The following is a 20,494-nucleotide window of genomic DNA, read 5'->3' as shown; positions in this document are numbered from 1 at the left end:
GATATTTATGACGGTGCACGCTGTGTTAGATCGATATAAACACAGTGAAGCATCGTGAAAAAGAAAAAGAGAAGATTTATCGTGTATGCTAGGCCAATTCTCGTAGATCGGAAATTTCGTGTTAGAGCTTATATACACGAAAGTTAGGTTTGCTGTAGCGGTAGCTATGAAATATTGGCCTACGACTAGGGAACAACTGCCGTTGGATCATATCCAGTAAATTTTTATCGTCGAAGCTAATATTGCCACGAGAACAGCCCAGGGGAGGAGAAAAGTCTCAATGTCTGCCATATTACCGGACTTTGCATATTTAGTACGTTTAATCAATATCGGGCGGGATTCCAGCGAAAGGTAGCCATATAAATATTCTCGCGTAAAAGGAAAAGAACTTATGATAATTTTAATTATAAATTTAAAATCGACTGGAGCGATTTAATCAAAGTTGGAAGAACGACTGATTAACTTATGAAATCTCATTACGGAGACGGGGATTCTTTAATTTCTAGTTCGAATTACATTTTTCTGTAAAATGACACGCGTGTCCGGAACGATCGATACTAAATGTCAAATGCACACGAGCGGCGCTGCTGCGTTTTTACGTTTCCCCTTGTTTTGCAATTAAAACAACGGAGACAGACAAGACCGTCTTCCTGCGCCAGGTTCGGTTGTTCTCGATTGCAAGTGTTGAAAATGTGGTCACGAATATCATCGGAAACTGTCGAAACGCAAAGATGTTCGTCCATAGTATTTTACCCCGAACGAAAATTGTGATCACGGGTACATTAACCGAAGAAGACAAGAATAATACTCGCGCCAGCCTTGAACCAGTTGCGTAATTTAGCAGTTTCCAGTTCGATCGATCAGTGATAGAGATATTCTCAACTGGAAGGCGGTAGATTCCCGGTCAGTCATAAATAATCGCCAACCTGACGCAATGCCGGAGAATGGTTTACGATGTACCAGGTCCCACAGAAAGTTCTGTCGTTCATTTCTAAATGGCATATTTCAAACTTTAATGCTACTTCCACGATACCGTGGCCTACCAAGTATCGCCATCGATATTTTCCTCGTCGAAATCGGACGTTATTATAATTTCTAAACGATCTGGTACACACGTGAAAATTCTTTCATTAACAAAAAACATTTTTCCAATACTTTCACCACGTTCACGACTTTTCTCATTTAATAAATGAAAATTACAGGCAACTTGTACGTTGAATAAAATTCTCTTCAAAAATTGTAATTTAAAATTACTTTTAACTACATGTAAGGTAATAATAGTGAATTGTGCGTAGTATTTGTAGAAAAAAAATATAAATTGCTGTACAGGGTGTTACCTGTAACGTTACTCACGATTTTTCACCCACTTGCATTAGACAAAAAACAATTTAGAACAAGAATTGTAAGTGCACAATAGATAGAATTTAAAACACATGTTACATGATATATTTACTAACATGTTAATCAAAAAATATTAATTATAACAGATCCAGCAAGGCTAACTACAGTAATACATTCAAACTTCTGTAAAAGAGCAGAATATTGCATCGCAGAAGGTGGAATGCATTTCAAACATGTAATTAAATAAACTGCGTCTTTTCGACGTCAAATAATGTTTACACTGTAAAAATCAAATACGACGAAAAGCTAAATATTTTACATTTCCATTTTTTTTCGTCAAACGGCTGCAAGTGGGTGAAAAATCGTGAGTAACGTTACAGGTAATACCCTGTATATCGTTGCTATTCAAAAATAAATTATTATACTTTGGCCAAAGTCTGCGGGTGATAATTAAAAGTTCGAAAAAAAATCTCAACAGTTCTGTTTTCTCTCGGGAAATTAGATTTTAATCATTTTCATTGTTTTCTGCAAAAGCCATTTGATCGTTTGGACGAGCGATATGCACGTAACGATAGAAATAAATTTTGTTAATAATCCGAGGCCAGCGATGTTTCTTTTACCGTTTTGGAAGATTACATTTTCCGTTCTTGCGTTGTTTCCTGCAAAATATACTCGATTGTTTGGTCGCGTGGAACCGCTTCTCTGTTTGCAGCCGCGGAAGTTTCTCTGCCTCGCCGAATATGCGAGTGACGCTACGAACGGACGTTCTAGGATTTCTACAAAATTACTCGGTAATGTCGCGGCGGAAAATTAAGTACCGACGAAGAAAACGTTTCGTCCTGAGCGCGTCTACCCAGTAAATTCCGCCGAGCGCAGCGTTTCGTATACAATGCGCGTCTGTATAGATATACACGTATGCACACGTATGTTGTGCCGCATTCTGTTACACCACTCTCGCTACGTAATGACATGGTACCGTACTCTCGTCTTGTACTTTGCGTTTTTATGACATCGCCATTTCAATCGCAAGCTTTGTTCGTTTCTCCCCCAGCGTCGAGTGCTGGAATGGCTACACGAATCGAGAAAGGACCATCCGGACGCGTCGAAACAAAAATAAAAACAAGGAATGAGCGAATTCTTAATTCGTTTAACACGTTCACTGACAGATAAAAACTATAATATTCTGCAAAAGTAAAATTTTGATTTCTCTAGAATCTCCCATTAAAATTTTTCCCAGGGGTGGCCGAACACCCTGTATAACCTAACATTTGTTTCAGTACTTATTTTTGTAACGTTATTAAAATTCATAAATTCTATCCAAATTTATTTTTCTCAAAGTCTTAACTTGAGAATTAATTTTTCTGGTATTATAATGGTAAATCCTGTCACCCATACATGGGTGACGTGGCAGTGAAAGTGTTAAAGCCTCGTAGTCTGCTTTATAATTAATATTCCCTGCGAGTAAAGTAGTCTGTATTGTTTGGATACAAAGAGCAATTAAACAAACTTCCAAAAGAGCGTTGAAATGTATTCAAACCGTCGATCGTATGTACTTTACATTTTCCAGTGCTTATTTAAATTTCTTTTTAAAGGGTATGCAATTGAAATCGAAATTTCTGTGAAAATTAATAATTTGAAAGCATAAGAGTATGCAAGTGGCCTTAAATTTAAATTTGTTTTACTAACGGTAAATCTTCGTTATAGTTATTTCATCGTTTGTTAAATTATTTACATCGTTGAAGAGAAATTGAACGACGAAAATTTCATTCGAAGCTCTGTTTAACTACTTTCGGTGGTTAACTCGGGAATGGTTGAATTCCCCATATCGATTTCATTTATTTACGTTAATACAATGCCGTGTTTAAATATTTGACGGGGCACGATATGTGTAGACAGCTCTCTGGCAACAAATCTATCCGAATTGCTTGTAAATAAATGCGACACGGTGGTGTTAGAATTTAACGAAACGTTAATCGACGAAATTTTATCGCATTTGGATACTATTTATAGGAACGAAATCGTATGAAAATATTTTCAAACGTTTAAACAACGAAGATAAAACGAATATGATTTCAAGGTAGTTTCCAAGTACGCCATAAATTATTCCGTGCAGATGTCTCTAGCTTTATTACAAGCACAAAATTTATGTCCTTGCAGGCTTAAAATTCGACCTTAGCAGGAATTTCCCCTACATTTATTTCTCAAATGTTACACTATGATCGTATATATGTACACGAAATTTAAATACGTCTTACAGAATGGTAAATCCACTTGCAATATCGTATGTTTGACAAAATTTATATTCTTCTCTTCGGAAAATCATATTTTTAAAATTTCTCATCGGTTAATAATAATAATAATGTTCCTTTCACGTAACATACATTGTTAGACGATTGTATTTTAAAAATAATTGTATGTCACGGTGCATTTAAAATTGCGTTTGATTTTCACAGACGAGCGGTGAGTGTTATATTTTGCAAAATCGTTAACAATCAATTATTTCCATTGGTGTATTTGCCGCGGTGGAAACGGAGCTACAACAAATAATTGGTTTTCGATTCGTTCACGATGTGCAATTTGATGGCCATGTATTTCGTTTCTGCTTTTTTTTTTTTGTCATAATTGTGATCAAAGAGTTTTTTAATACATGAATATATACGTTTCACCTTTATTCGAAAACTTAATCCTATTGAATTTATAAGCTTTTAATAATAACTTTTGTGCATCGTGGATGAAGAATGTAAAGCATTGTAAAGAATTTATTATTAAAAATAATATTTAAAATATTTCCTCTATAAATTCTATCCTTCTCTTAAAGTAAGTAGAAATATCGAGCAATGATCAAACATATCAGGCAATACGTCTATTATTTTAAGTTGAAAAAAGTCATTTACGTACATAGAATGATACCGAATATGTGTTCTATAAAGCATTGCAAAAAATTTATTATTAAAAATAGTATTTGAAATATTTCCTCTGTAAATTCTATCCTTCTCTGAATGTAAGTAGAAATATCGAGAAATGGTCAGACATGCCTGGCCACACGTTTTCAATCGTAGCATACGTAATTCTTACTATTCTCGGTTGAAAAAAATCATTCACAGACATGAAATGATACTGAATATATATTCTGTAAATCTCACGAAAAAGTCTCACAGTTTTTTTGCAAAAAATTCCTGAAAAAACACCGCGTATTTTAAGACCTGGCTTGATAATAGTATAATTTTCTCGAATATCGTTTATGAATCAGATAAACAGTTTGAGTATTTTCTGGTTTGCTAAGGTGTATTTTTCTTGGAGCGCGCGTGCAATTCTGGGTCGCGGATAACATTCCTCTTCCGCGTGCGGAAAAAAACAACGATTATCGCGACTGCATTATCGCTTCAACAGCAGAAAATAACTCTGCTTGTTAATCGTCGCGGATATAAAAGCTGATGTAGCGTTTAACATTTTATCGTTGGATCTGAGTATTACAGTCATTTTAAAACTCATTACATATTCAAATACGCAAACTTTCGATCTATCAAGAATATAAATAAATATAGTCTCCGTAGTTAAAATCATGCGACGTCCGTTATTGCTTCATATAGTAGTTCTGTTTTAAACATATAATATTTCTTTCTTTAAATGGAGTCATATAAATTTTAAAGGACCTTCAAAACGAACAAGATACCATTAAAATCCAAGTACGCGGAGCTGTTATAATCCAATCTGTATATTTCACGGGTAGTTTCCTTCTCTGGGGTTATTTTAATTGCAAGACACGACAAATAACGTTCCCCATTCGGTCGAGTAATCCACTTAGTGTTGGATATCCAATCTGTTCATAGCCACGGGAAACAGTCGAGGAATTCCCACGAATTTATAGTTGCAATCGCGATCGAATCAGAAAACTTCTCGAGAGAATCTTCGTGTTTCCCAGCAACAGAGCCTCGATCGATGTTATTAATTGCGAGTAACGTCGACAACAGCCAATTCGGTTGATTTGTACCGATACTTTCGCGTCCATTTTCCAAGTAATGCGCCCGCTAATGTGTTAATTGCTACTTTCGTTCAACGGGATTTTTAACGACCATTGCGAAATTACAGGTTGTTAGTGTGCTTGCCTCGTGCCTTTCAAGATGGTAGCTTCAAGCAATTTTTCTCTATAACGCCATTACAGCGCGCGATAAGAATAATAATAGGTACGCGATTAAACCGAAACACTATAATTACGCATAATACTAATCCCGCTACGTGCTTTTATCAATTTCTACAGTATGTATATTCGTAAGAATTCATTTTTCGGTAATAATTGAAATTAATAAAAATAGCAAAAGATGGACAAACTTGTCTAGAATACCTTAATTATCTTTTTAATTATTTTTAACGAGTGTACTATCTCAAATACCACGATAGAGTTAATTAAAAATAGTTTGATCCTTACACTACGTGCTTTTATCAATTTCTACGGTATGTATATTCGTAAGAATTCATTTTTCGGTAATAATTGAAATTAATAAAAATAGCAAAAGATGGACAAACTTGTCTAGAATACCTTAATTATCTTTTTAATTATTTTTAACGAGTGTACTGTCACAAATATCACGGTAGGTTTAATTAAAAATTGTTTGATCCTCAGGTTGTACTAAGTGGGGCATAGAGAAAATTTATGATTCGAGGGGTATAACTTTAAATTCATACCTCGTCTTATACTGAGCGTAACTTGACGGGAATACGTGCCGCGATATAAAACTTAAATCGCGATAATTCTTCACACGTTTTTGACAGTATAACTTTATTATACATGAAATTTTATGGATCTGCTTCCCGCGCATTAAAGATATCCCAAAGTACAGAATTATTATTGCATCTATAATGGACGAAACGACAACGAATGGAAGTTTTTGTTCGGTTTGAATTTCTTAAGAAAGCTTCCACGGATTACGTTTTCCTTCTTTTTCTTAACAATGTTATTGGCTAGTAGGATGCATCAACTTCCGACGAAGCGAGGTGCTCCAAGTTGAAGTGGCACAGTTATGAGGATACGTGGGGTAGTTTCGACAGATTTCTCCGGATTGCTGCACGGAAAATCTCTTTCGTAATTGCAAATCCGGGGAGGCCACGTTTAACAGTTTGCACTGACCTTTCTTCGGCCACGAGTGCGCTAACGAAGACCATACTTCGTCTTCTAGAACTATATTCAAGCACTTAACTGGTCAAGAATTTCACAATTGGATGGGCACGTGAAAATATTCATTGTTCCCCAAACAATTGTTGCAGTGTAACTATAGAATTTTCAAATAAGAGAACCTTTTATTCTCGTACTCGTCATATTTGTTATTCGACGTTTGTATTCAGTAGTAGGTCTGGCAAAAAATATTTTTAACAGTGTTTTAAAATTCCTTTAAAATTTTTTCGAAGAAATTTCCATTTTGGCGTTTCGTTTGTTCGACACATATTTTTGAGAGAGAATAAGAGATTCTCGTCGTAAAATACGATGATTCTGGATTTACGGAAGGATGGAGTTTTAATTTTGCATACGATAATAGTCGTTTAAACAATACCGAAGATATCGCGTTTAATATTGGTGTTTTTACTGTATATAGTTTCGATGGAATTTTATGCTGATTCAACGAAAACATACGACTGTTCAGTGACACGTGTGGGGGAAACGACGTTCTATAGCGTTTAACTTGAAAACGAGAAATCGGTATCCTTTATGAATCGCTATATTTTCCCAGACGTCGCCATTCAACGTTCTCTTTTTCTGGAGTTTTGAAAAATGAATTTATATATAAAATCAATATACAGGGTGTTAGGCCACCCCTGGGAAAAATTTTAATGGGAGATTCCAGAGGCGAAAATAAGACAAAAATCAGGAATATCAATTTCTTGACTGAGGCTTCGTTAAAAAGTTATTAAAAAATTAAATTAAAAAATTTCAAATTATTCTGGAAAAATTATTTTCAGTTGTGAGGGGCAATTACAATCATTTTTGGTGAATAGACATACCCTTGAAATCCTACCCATTTTCGAGAAAAAAGTTCGAGTAGGTACTGTTTTTAGATGAAATTAAAAAATTTCAAATCATACTAAAAAAATTATATTTAGTTGTAGGAGTCAATTAGAAGTATTTTTGGTGAATATACATACCACCGAAATCCTACGCACTTTCGAGAAAAAAATTCTTTACCAAAAATCTAATGTGAGGTCAGAAATGCTTCCCCGAAATTTCATGTATATCTTTAAAACGTCATAATTTCTGAACGGATTGAAGGATTTTAATGTTTAAAAAAGTAATCAATACGTATTTTAGTAGAGAATATGTAGAAATTCTAAAAATATTGGAAAAGTTGCTCCTTGACTACGTAAAATGCGAAAAACCCCATAAAAGTGGTCCAAACTTCAAACGATCATAATTCCTACAATAGTGAATATATTTCAATAAAATTTTGGGAGGAAGTAGAGCTCATGGATACCTACAAAAAAGTATTAAACAACTTTTCCGTACAGTGTCAACCAAAGTAATTAAAAATGAAAAACGAATTTTTAAGAAAAATCGACAGGGGTGGGTGCTTAAATTTTTCAGCGAAAGTGAAAAGTTTCAAATCGTTCTGGAAAAATTATTTTCGGTTGCGGGGGTCAAATACAATCATTTTTGGTGAATAGACATACCCTCGAAATCCTGCGCATTATCGAGAAAAAAAATCTTTACCGAAAATATAATTTCTGGCCAGAAATGTTTGCTCGAATTTTCATACGAATCTTTAAAACGTCATAACTTCTGAATGGATTGGACGATTTTAATGTTTAAAAAAGCAAACTACGCGTATTTTGATGGAGAATATGTACAAATCGCAAAAATATTCGAAAAGTTGGTCCTTGACCTCGCAAAATGAGAAAAACCCCATAAAAATGGTCCAATTTTCAAACAGCCATAACTCCTACAATTGTGAATATATTTCAATGAAACTTTTTTCTGAAGTAGAGCTCATGGGTACCTACAAAAAAGTATTACACAACTTTTCTGTAGGGTGTCAAATAAAATTACTAGAAATCAAAATTGAATTTTTAAGAAAAATCGACAGGGGGTAGGTGCCTAAATTTTTCGGCGAAAAAAAATTTTTTCAAATCGTTCTGAAAAAATTATTTTTGATTGCAGAGGTCACTTACAATCATTTGTGGTGAATACATATACCCCCGAAATCCTATGCACTTTCTAGAAAAAAATTCCTTACCGAAAATATAATGTCTGACCATAACTGTTTGTCACCTTGAAAATTGAAGAGTTTCAAATCATTCTGGAAAAATTATTTTTTGTTGCGGGGGTCAATTACAATCATTCTTGGCCAATAGACATATCTCCGAAATCCTAACCATTTTCTAGAAAAAAAATTCAATACAGGCGGAAGTTTAAACGTTAATAACTTTTTAACGAAGCCTTCATTAACAAATTAGTATTCTTGATTTTCGTCTTATTTTGGCCTCTAGAATCTCCCATTAAAATTTTTCCCAGGGATGGTCGAACACCTGTATATCTCGTCAATTAAGGGGCTCGTACGTAACTGTGACAGTATGCATTAAAATTTGACCCTAAATTATTTTTCGTTGTGACATGAATATAAACGAACGTTTACATCACAGAAATGATGAATGAATAGTATGAAATGTTGAACAGCGTAAATTTAATAAAGAAAGCATTTGCACACCCGTATTCAATTACTGAGTAAAACCAAATATATATAAATAACTTTAACTATTTTATTCTATTAATTATCAGTTTAACGAATTCGATTCAAAGATTTCGATCAGTTAAACCATTAAAATATCCATTTTCATTATAAAATTAAGAAAAAGTTTAATTAACGATTTAATACCAGTATTATTCATAGTTCGTTCACAAAAATATGTATAATAAAAGATATTTTTTGTGTTTAGCACATAATTTTCATTGTTTATGATCCTATGCTCGTCGAACGTTCAAATATAGTTTTTAAACGAATTACGAATGCAAAGTTGAAGAATTCTAAAAAAGTCTGATTAGCGATTTTAATTGTATCTACTATCGAAATGATTCGAGCAGAAATTATGGGTGATAATTTGTTTAACAGGGAGCCGTATGACGTTCGGAAATGCGCAAACTGGTGAGCAGAAATCATCTTCAATGGACCGGGGGTAAGCGCCATGGCGAACCAAACGGCCAATTATTATGGGGACGTTTATCAATGGAATCGTACGTTATCGACGGACGACCAAGACACGCAGATGGAATATTACCTACCGAATTGGACGGATCTCGTTCTAGCCGGACTGTTCACCATGTTGATCATCGTCACAATAGTAAGCCACAATTTCACCCTCGGACGACCCCGTGTTTACGGTTGTTAGCGCCGCAATTTCAAAGCCTTCTAAGAGATTTCACCACCATTTTGTACATCGAATGGCTCTTCGAAGGTGCTAGATAAAAAAACGGAATAACATTTTTAAAAGGAAATCTTTAAATATTGTCGACAAGCTTTTCCAATATTTACAACTCCGTTGAATACAAAACTTTCATTTCACTCGTTATAAATTTAATATCAATATCAAAGTAAAAAATACTTATTTACAAATGATTCTTTTGAGGCCAATAAATTATAGATCTACACATATTTTTGATTTTTGTAACACTTCTCGATAATTTTAATACGTCCAGCGGTACTGAATTGGTTAATAAATATGTTTATATATGTAATTTTCAAAATTGCAGGGTTTGGAGATAAATTATTGATATTGTTATCGTCGATTGGCGATTTTTTCTCGTGCCAAGCTTTCCAAGTGTATCTTGAAGAATGAATTTTTTGTTTATTACGGTTCGATGTGTAACACAATAATTGCAATATTTTCTGTTTCATCGCAGGTAGGCAATACTTTGGTAATCGCCGCTGTGGTGACAACTAGACGCCTAAGGTCCGTTACTAATTGTTTCGTATCCAGCTTGGCCGCCGCGGATTTATTGGTCGGCTTGGCCGTGATGCCACCGGCGGTACTATTACAGGTATATAAACGACGTTATGTCAGAACACCCGGAAATATAGAAAGTTTCACGCACGAAACACCGTGAACTGGCCGATATCTGTCTATTACTCACAATCGCGGAGCAGTGAGTTCGGGAATTGCTTATTAAAGCTCCATGGAAAATCAACGATTTGATTTACAAGATAAGTGTCACGATATTTCAGTTGAGTTCAATTCCAAACTAAACTTCATTATTAAGCGATGTGCACACTGCGTAGCATAACTATAGCATCACTGACATTTTTAAGATCGTGTTATCCATCATTGAGGTAAAAGTACGTAGAAATACGTCAATAGTGACGTTTACATGCTCGTAAACAAACAAAAAGACAGTGCTTTACAGAGTAAACATAATGAAAATCAACTAATTTAAATCAAAAATTCAAAGAAGGTATTCAGAAATTCTATTCATTCAAATTATAACTAAATTATTTCATTGTAATTTGATATTGTTATTACGTAATAATTGAATTGGTCCTATAGGTGTGCATTATGTTCGCCTTTTTCTCATTACTATAATTTCATTTTAGCCTGATTTAATTACTACTCCGAAACTCTCGAAAATTTTAGTGGTGCTATAATTATGCTCCGCAATGTATATTGCTGCAAAAATATAGTCAAAATCCTTTTCCCCCTTGAAAACTACATTCATTTTTAGTCTTTTCTGTTTTTATCCGTATTTTTAAATTGCACGGACCAATTCAGCAAAATAATACAAATATTGCGATCTGACAGTAAACGAATGAATATTTTTATTTGACGACGTTTCTTATTTCAAAATTGACTGGTTTATTTTATGAACTATTTTAACTAATAGATTATTTACGACTCAATCTGTATCGAAACGAAAATTGTATACAGGGTGTCCCCTACAACCAGCAAAGGTTATATTTTTAAAACGGTTAGAGATGCAAAAAAATACAGAAAAATTAAATGGAACTATGTGCAAACTGGATGCAATTTTATACATCGATACATCTAAAAATTGCAATCCTTTTTTCCAATAAAACTCTATCATTTTCATTGCACCGTCCGATGCAGTTTTTTAATTTCTAATCCCAGACGTAAATACGCTGATCGTTAACAAAACACAATCGAAGTTAGGCGAGTTTAGCTAATCCGCAAAGGGGTATCTGCTCTTTGTGCGTCTGGACATTGCCTAGGGGTGGTTTCCTCTAATATCCGCGTTCTATACATTTACTTATTTATGGTTCACATTGTCACACGAGTCGAAATTTCGAAAAACTTCATGCTTCGTAAAATGAGCACGTGAAACGTTCTGTAATTATCGAAAACAATGAATTCGTACAAATATACCTAATAATACAAATTTATATTATGTCGTCGCGGATACTTTAAACCAAAAACCGATGAATTTCTATTTGTTTTCTCAATGCATCTAACATTTATTCCGCGTAGGACGAATCGTCACGTGACGATTACCATCATTGATCCCTCGGTTCTTCTTCAACGACGAAGAGCAATTTTGCATATAGATTAAAGCTGAGTCGGAGCATAATGAATGCTCTTCGATACGTCGCGATTCTGCAACTGAGTCCTACGGGGACGATTCGTAATCTCTTTTAACCCGCAATTGAATTTATTACTATCCGTTACTTATGGGGATTACAAATTCAAATATTTTATTTAAGCTACGATAGCGGAGATGCATAAGAATTTTTCCAGACTCTGTTTAAAATCTTTTTTTTTTACAATTTAATCATCAATATGTTACATTAATTTTCTGTTTCGCTTGTGCACAAATTTAAATTGCACACTCTAATTTTTCAAATATTTCCAATTTTCTAAATATTCAAAAAAAATTAAATTGGTTATTTTTAGAGGAGAAAATTCCATCGATAAAAAGTGATTGTACTTGAATTTTTAAAACGAGAAACTAGAACTTTTTCATACACTTAATACGAACTTGTTTAACAAGAACAAACTCTATTCCTCGTAGAAATTTCCTGTGAAACGTATATTAACTAAAAATTGAAAATTACAACGTGTTTCTGTACGAATAATAATTGCACAGTGGAAAAGACCCAGTTGCAATATAATTAAAAATAATGATCAGCAAAAAATATTTGAAAAACTATACATTTTCTTACACCGTTAGAATGTTTACGTAAAGATTTCTTACCGTGTAAATAAATTCAAACATAATTTCATTTCGTACCGAAACTTTCGGGCGAATGAATTACGTGTCCCTCAGTTAGCTTTAACGATTTTCGTGCACGGCTCTGCGTTTATGCGAATAATATGCGCTGTACAATCACCTACACTGAGGTCCAGCATTGAAGCGTTCTCGTAATCGCCTTTCGCAGCCTGTCGTTCACAATGTATCTCTTGTAATTATTATCCTCTACGCTTGGATGCATTATTTCAACCAGTACGATTATCGAATCGTACGCTCTCGAAAACTCTGACGCAAGCGGGCAATTTTGTAACGGTTTAGAAATTTCTGTTAAAGAGGTGGCATTTCTCTTTTCATTTAACACTAAACCCACCAGCATTACGTGTATAACCATTCCTACCATGATCAACATACTTCTAATTTTTGCATTATACCTATAGAAAGTGAAGTTTTTAAATTTATTCGTAAGATATCTTTTATATCACATAGTTTTTCTTAAAGCATGATTTCTAAGAACCTGTACAAAAATATTCAATACTTTTACTCTAAACGTGCAGTAGCACTTAATCTTCGTACAGAAAATTTACAAACTACGTCGAAATTTTGTAATTTTCAACGAATAGGAGATAAAACACCTTTGAAGACGAATTTCGTTTCACCGTAGTTAATTTCGGGGAAAACAATTATTTACGGAAAAATGGCATAGTAATTATGTAAACACCCTGTACACGAACATAAATTAATTTTCAATTGAATAAACAATTTATGATCCAGTTTTATCGTACACTAGTCGTACGATCAATAGGAATTGCTGAAACTTCTTTGGGTATATAGTGTGCAAATAAATATCAAAATAAACATAGAAGATGGCATAAATTATAATAAATGGTATATTCGTTGGATAGAGGATGAAATCCCCTTTAAAATGAGCGTTCGTACAAGTCGATAGCGTTATTAGTTCCAGAGATATGAGGATTTTAGTTTCAAGTCGATCGGATGGCTAGTTCCGGAGATACGAGGGTTCGAAGCGTTTGTTTACGTTTCATTCACGCGACGCAATGACTTCGCGCGCGTAAATAGTAACCAGTGCGTAGTAAATTCTTGGAAATACTACGACTTCCGCGTCACGACTGTCTCGACTCACGCGCGACAAAGAGGTCCAGCGCGACGCGTCAGACGGAGACAGAGATAGTCGAATTAAAAAAATTACCCCTTTACATAAATTACGATATCTCGGAAACGGAAAGTCGGATCGACAAAAACCAAAATCCATTTCAAAGGGGAAGGTCTACCGCTTCCAACGATGGGTCAATCATGGAGAAAATACTACAAATTTCGAAACTGCACGTAATTAAAGTTTTAGTAATTTCAATACGCATTAGTGGTCTGTTGTAACACGGAAAGAGGCATAACAGAATTTTAAAAAGTCGAAATCATTATTACAATTTTTGTAAAATTTGAGTATTGCAATTGGAGAGCGCGCGGAGGCAATGCAGGAGGGAAAAAATGAGCGATGCTTAAACAAATCCCAAATGAATATGACGAATAGATCCAAACAGAAACGAATGAATAGAAGGATTGCCTAACAGCAACGTACAGATATTGAAAAACCTCTGGAAACATCGTATTATTCTGCTGGAAGTTAAACGCGTTTTTCTCTAAAACTTGTTTTCGTTTCATTTTCCAGTGATTGCAAAAAAACAAGGGTTCAGATTGACATGAACTTTCTTTTACGTACGTAGAAAATGTTCCTTTATGCACTGAATCTCAGTATGAACCTGTAGAAACTTCTAATTTCCAGAAAAAACAATTTATAGGACAAGTTTTTTACATTAAAATTTCCATTTTCCGTATTTAATGCGCTATTTTCATAATTTTGATTTTTGTTAATATTTAAATAGGTTCAGTGCAAAGCAGGGATTTGGTACATTCGATGCGCTTCATCTGAAGAGGAGTAATCGCTGCAAAATAAAAATAATTTGTATTCGCTTAAGCGTTCTCTACATGGTTGTTTGACATTTGTATACATTTCAAACTACCAAAACATCGTATAAAAAGGAAATTATTTATACCTAACCGTTTTTTTTTCTAATAAGCCCTTACAAAAAGGCTCAATCTGACTGCCTGATCCTAATAATTCGAATCCATACTTTTATATCTCAGAAGTATCCACGATTATTTTCCATAGAAAAGTATTAAAAATGACGAGGGCCACGGTGAATCCAGTAGAATATGATTTCGAAATAAAAAAGATTTGAACCCCCGCTGGAAATACTAAGAGACGCGTGCCAGTTTGTTTCTTTTTAATCGCTCGTTTGCTAGATTTTTCGCAATTTTAAGGGACACCCTGTCTACGCCAAGTAGGATGTCTAATGAAACGAATTTGACAAAGCTCACAGGTGGTACTTGGGAATTAGGCGAAGTGCTTTGCGTCTCCTGGGTTTCCCTCGACATCCTCCTCTGTACTGCCAGCATTCTCTCATTATGCGCTATATCCATAGACAGGTAAGTAGTGTCCTCCGTTTTCGAATCGCGGCACGTAAATGGAACGAGATAGGTTTTATATAAACTACCCTATCGGGCAACGTAACTGTCCCCTTGTGGGAGTTTCCTGTTTCGTCGGCGAGAATTTTGAAGACGAGAAATTGCTGGAAAGTTTACGGGGGAATTAACCGGGACAGGCGAAACGTCGTTTCTCCCGCAAATTAACTCGCCGAACACGTTCCTTCTTTTTCCTGTCCTCGCGTTTTGTATCGATCTGTGGTTAAACGGGCGAACGGTCGTCACGTAACCCGAAAATCAGAAGTTCTCAAACGAACGTCTCCATGGGTTCTTACGTTTCGCCATTTTGGTTGCAACATTTCTCTAAATAAAAGAATAACGACATCGGAAAGTATTAGAAGACTCAACGGTATTTACGAGATATTCGATAAATCCATAAATAATTATATATTATCAGACTCTTAATATATTTTAATAGATGTATATAGATCTCAAGATTAATAGATACATATATATCATATAATATATTTATTGTATATTAAATATATACTAATTTATAATTCGTACAATTCAAACGAGACGATGGGACGAACGGTTCACCAGTTTGGATAAATTGATTTTAACGGAAATGCGTTTAATGTTTATCGATTATTAAATGATGAACGATGGGGTTTGCTTAGTTATCATAACCAATACGCCCCAGGAAATGTATAATTAACCCTCCACGGCAAATGTTGCGTCCACGATAACAATCCACCCTTGTTTTCATAATGATCTATCCTCGTGTGTCAACGATCGCCCTTTCGAGTCAGCGGCGGATCATGCGGTGGGCTTCCTCCTCGTCGTGTTTTGCAGCGATTGAACCAATTTTGATATATAAGGTCATTATAATCGCTAGCAAGTGTCTAGCCTCGTCTTTAACGCGCAAGAAAACAGCAATTTTGTGCTCGTAATTATTTTACTGTCAAAATTTAAATGTCAATTTTCAAGTCGGTTGCTTTAATTTCTCCTCTAGATTTTGTCCACGCGAAATTAACGAAATAAAATGTTTCATAGTTTCTGTAACATTTTTATACCTATAGAGTATTTCCTTCGATGAGTTATACGTTTTTTTTAAACCATCGATCATGGTTATTAGATTGTAAGAGTACAAGTTTGAGGTCCCAATTCTTCAGAAAATGCAATCAACAAATCGATTATTCGTCCAAGCAAACCCTGCATTAATTTTCCGTTCTCCGTGAAGCTAATTTCATAATAATTATATTATTATTGGAAAGCTCGCTATTACGTCCCGAAACCCTCCAGCTTTGTCATCGTCCACCAATGCTTCCGTGTCGTAATTATGTTCCAAATTATGTTTCTTCTAAAGACAGGAGATTGTAAGTTCGGAACTTTCCGATTTAATATCTAAGAATATTAAAGTTCCTTGTCAGAAATTAATAATAGTTTCAATTTGTCGATCGATTACCGAAGATTTATGTCTTATAATATTCCTTTACCCTGTGATCCTGCGATGGGTCATTAGACAGTCAAAGTGATAGGTTAAGTTAAGCTTTCATTGCTTTTAACAGATTTTAATAATCCGTACGATCGTTGAGTTTGATTTTTATTTTAAGAATATTAAAGTTCCTGGCAGAGATTAATAATAGTTTTAATTTGTCGATCAATTACCAGAGATTTATATATTATAAGATTCCTTTAACCTGTGATCCTCCGATGGGTCATTAGACAGTCACGGTGATAGGTTAAATTTCAGTTGTTTTTAATAGATTTCGGTAATCCGTACGATCGTTGAGTTTGATTTTTATTTCAGGTATCTAGCCATAACTCAGCCGTTGATATACAGCCGGCGACGTCGAAGCAAAAGACTGGCTGGCTTGATGATCGTCGTGGTATGGATTCTCGCGGGCGCCATAACCAGTCCGCCATTGCTGGGTTGCTTTCCGCGCGCGACGAATCGCGACAGTAAAAAATGCTCGTACAACATGGATTCCTCATACGTGATATTTTCAGCGATGGGTTCCTTCTTCCTACCAATGCTGGTTATGCTTTACGTTTACGGCAGAATATCGTGCTTGATCGCGAGCCGCCATAGAAACCTGGAGGCCACCGGAAACGAGAACATCCAACCGCGTCGCAACGTTCTGGTAAAAATACTCCAAACGATACATCGTTTTCATAATCTTATTTTAGATTATTCTGTCCTATTTTATTCTCAATCCACCAATTCTTCGCTTAAAAGTATCGTTAAAGTTCTTCTCCTCCGATTCTCACTTTACGGTTTCATCGTATTTTCGAAAATGAACTCCAAAGTGAACAGTCATCGCGGTCGACACAATAGAGAACGTTCAGACGACCCTAATGGATCTATTAACGGAATTGCCCGAAGAAGATTCCGGTCTTCTCGCGAAGAATAGAAACAGCGTTACAGCAATTGCGTCGCTTTTGGAGGCAGTCGCTTTGAAGTAAATCGAAGCGTATCACACGAGTCCCTAACCCTTTTCCAGCCGGACATTTTTTCTAAACTCTGGGTAGACGGTTTCGCTTAAAATTTCATAAACCTCTCAACGATAACACGAAATTCTTAATTATTCGACACGTTCAATATCAATTTTCTCTGTGCACGGATATTCTCGAAATTTTTTCAAATTACAGAGAAATAGAAATACCCAATGGTTGGAGTACTTGTTATTTTGTAGTATTTCTAATGGCAATGATATTATTACAAAATATATACGCAATCAACGTGTTAATAATAAAAACTTTTGAAATAGTACTCGTCCTATCTCCGTAGAACTAACAATATCTATATGTACAGGGTGTTCCAGTAATTGAACGCGTGAAAAAATAAGACGAAAATGTGATATATAATTTGTTCGTAGGATGCTTTGTTTTCGAGAAAATCGACTTTGCAATAATTTCGCGCAGATCGAACGAGCAAAGAGCATCAGGGGCCGGAAACCTGAATGCGTGGCCGGTAGTGTGGCCTGCGAGAGGACTTCCGACGATACGGATCCACCGACCACGAGCAAAAAGTCGGGGATTGTCCGAAGTCATCAGCAAAGCTGCATCAACAGAGCGGCTAAAGAAACAAAAACAGCTGGAACTTTGGCGGTGGTAGTGGGTGGATTCGTGGCGTGTTGGTTACCGTTCTTCATTCTCTATTTGGCCACGCCGTTCGTGCCCATGGATCCACCGGATGTACTAATGCCAGCGTTAACGTGGCTAGGTATTAATAAATGTTTCAATTTCATTGTTACGAAAAATGACTCGAATACATTCAAATTTACAAGCCACATTATCGTGCATTCAATTCTATACAGTTTTTATTTTTTGAAATTATGAATAATGGTTAAAGAATAAATGTCCATTTTTGCAGCTCATTAAAATTTTTCCAATCGAACAGAGATCGTTTAAACCTTAAGTGGACTCTCAATCTTAAATAAATTATTTTATTTAATGTTGATTTTTACCAAATTGGTAAATGGAAATCGACTTTCCTTTAAAGCATTTAAAAAATAGTGAACTAATGGAAGATTATATAAATTTTCGAATAACTACATTGACATATATTAAACAATTATTACAATAATCCACTTAAGGGTTAAAATAAAAACTAATAGTTATTCCTAAAATTTAACATCTCTAGTTTTTATTTTTGGAAATTATTGTGCTTTAATGCGATGGTTAAAGAATAAGTCACCTGCCCGTTTTTGCAGCTCATTAAAATTTTTACTATCCACGAACGTGTTGACAAAGTTCTTTCAATCGAACGAGGATCATTTAAAACCAAAAATGAATATGTCAAGAATTAAAAATATTTAACGATTACAATTTTGATTGTTAATTTCAGGATGGATAAATTCGGCCATAAATCCGTTTATCTACGCTTTTTATTCGGCCGACTTCAGACTGGCGTTCTGGCGACTGACTTGCCGGAAATGTTTCAAGAGCAGAACTAATTTGGATCGCAGCAATCGGAAATTACCGACTCCGGCTAATTGGAAGAAGGAAGCATCGCGCACGTGAAGATCGAAGGACGAATACGAGGATCCTTCCGATCGTTGTGATCGAGCCAGAGGCCACTGTGATTTACCTAAGAGTACGGACTCGCGTATCGAAAGCGAAAAAAAAGGAAATTGATTAATTAGTATTAAGACGCCAATCTCATTCACCCAACTTCGAAACCACGCGATTCTAACGAACGTTAAGAAACATATTTTACAATTGGAAACAACCGAACGGGGCACAGTATTTACGAAACGCGAATACTTTTATTATTCGAACGATCTTCGTTAACACCTATTAATGTTCTATTATTTCACGAAAACAATTGTTATCAGTTGTTAATGCGTCTTTGTCTAAAACATGGTTTTAAAATAAATTTACAATAAACATACTTTAACTATTCTCCCGTGGGTTACTATGTTCTCTGATCGTTAATTGTGCATTACGAAGCATTTTAGAGATTTCCACCGCTACGAAACCAATTAAACCATAAATATTCAAGCGTATAATTTTTTGAGATATTGTATGCACGATGAGGGCCAAATTTTGTAACTGGTATGATAAACTGAATATCTGCTTCCTCCGAGTATGGCTTACTCTTTCATAATCACTGTTTCATTTTTCCTTCGGAGAGTGCCTTTTTTTCGTTGGTAACGCTAGCGATGTTAATTAGTTTTGAAAAATTCATGCGTGTACAGGAAAATGAATGCCTCGCTTTTATGGTACAACCGATTGTTCCTTTTATTCTTGTTTGTCAAAAACCACGATCCAATTAAAACGGTCCGCACACGCGCAGGCGCGGCATTTGTGCGTTCCCATGTACTTGATAATATCGTGACAAAAGCGTCGAAAAAAAAAGCGCGCACTAATTGTTTATAATGATGTCAATATCCACTGCCCGACGAGGAACCATACGAAATCATCACCCGGAATGAACAATTGCATAGCGATCCGAATAATGCATTTATTCGCGCGAAACAAGGTTTGCTGTTCGAACTGTTTGTACAAATTTTGATAGCGAATCGTCGACGGCGTTATCTAAACGTAATGACACTTATCTACAGGGACCCTAACCGTTATAATGGAAAGAATCGTAGGATATTAATTATCTGATAAATTAAAATTTTTTCATTTTATTACGAGCAACGATTGTAAACGATCGAAAAAAATTTGTTCGTGAAAATCGTCCCTATCAAAATATTGTTGGAAACACTTATTGGTCCTTGCTTATTTATTTATAATAGTTTCTGTACTATGATTCTACGAAAATTATTTTACATTGACGCGATCACGTTCACTTTGTAGAACCGATCCTATAGATAATAGTAAATTATAGGAAATAGTCTTCCTTCGTCGATGGCAGTGTCTTGCCTGTATTTATTAACGCATGATCGATATGCGTATATATCCACAAATGTAGAAAGTACGCAAGTATACGGATTTTATAACGTCCTAGTGTATTTCACT

The 20,494-nt window shown here is 35.1% G+C and overlaps 1 protein-coding gene across 4 annotated transcripts in view; it reads left to right on the top strand.

Annotated features, from left to right (window-relative positions):
• LOC143348023 (putative G-protein coupled receptor No18) overlaps positions 1-20,459 on the top strand; it is a 69,720-nt gene extending 49,261 nt beyond the window's left edge. For all 4 annotated transcript variants that reach the window (XM_076777775.1, XM_076777776.1, XM_076777774.1 and 1 more), the window contains 6 exons: positions 9,435-9,663; positions 10,223-10,360; positions 14,910-15,022; positions 16,833-17,166; positions 17,948-18,248; positions 18,873-20,459. In XM_076777775.1, the coding sequence (XP_076633890.1) occupies positions 9,508-9,663; positions 10,223-10,360; positions 14,910-15,022; positions 16,833-17,166; positions 17,948-18,248; positions 18,873-19,048 (1,218 nt within the window). In that variant the 5' untranslated portion in view covers positions 9,435-9,507 and the 3' untranslated portion in view covers positions 19,049-20,459. The remainder of the gene's footprint in view (positions 1-9,434; positions 9,664-10,222; positions 10,361-14,909; positions 15,023-16,832; positions 17,167-17,947; positions 18,249-18,872) is intronic.
• The last annotated feature ends 35 nt before the right edge of the window (positions 20,460-20,494 follow it).

The sequence above is a fragment of the Colletes latitarsis genome, chromosome 11, assembly GCF_051014445.1.
Source record: "Colletes latitarsis isolate SP2378_abdomen chromosome 11, iyColLati1, whole genome shotgun sequence".
NCBI classification, from domain to species: Eukaryota; Metazoa; Arthropoda; class Insecta; order Hymenoptera; family Colletidae; genus Colletes; species Colletes latitarsis.
Note: the sequence above shows the minus strand (reverse complement) of the source record. Positions and strands in the feature narration are given on the sequence as shown.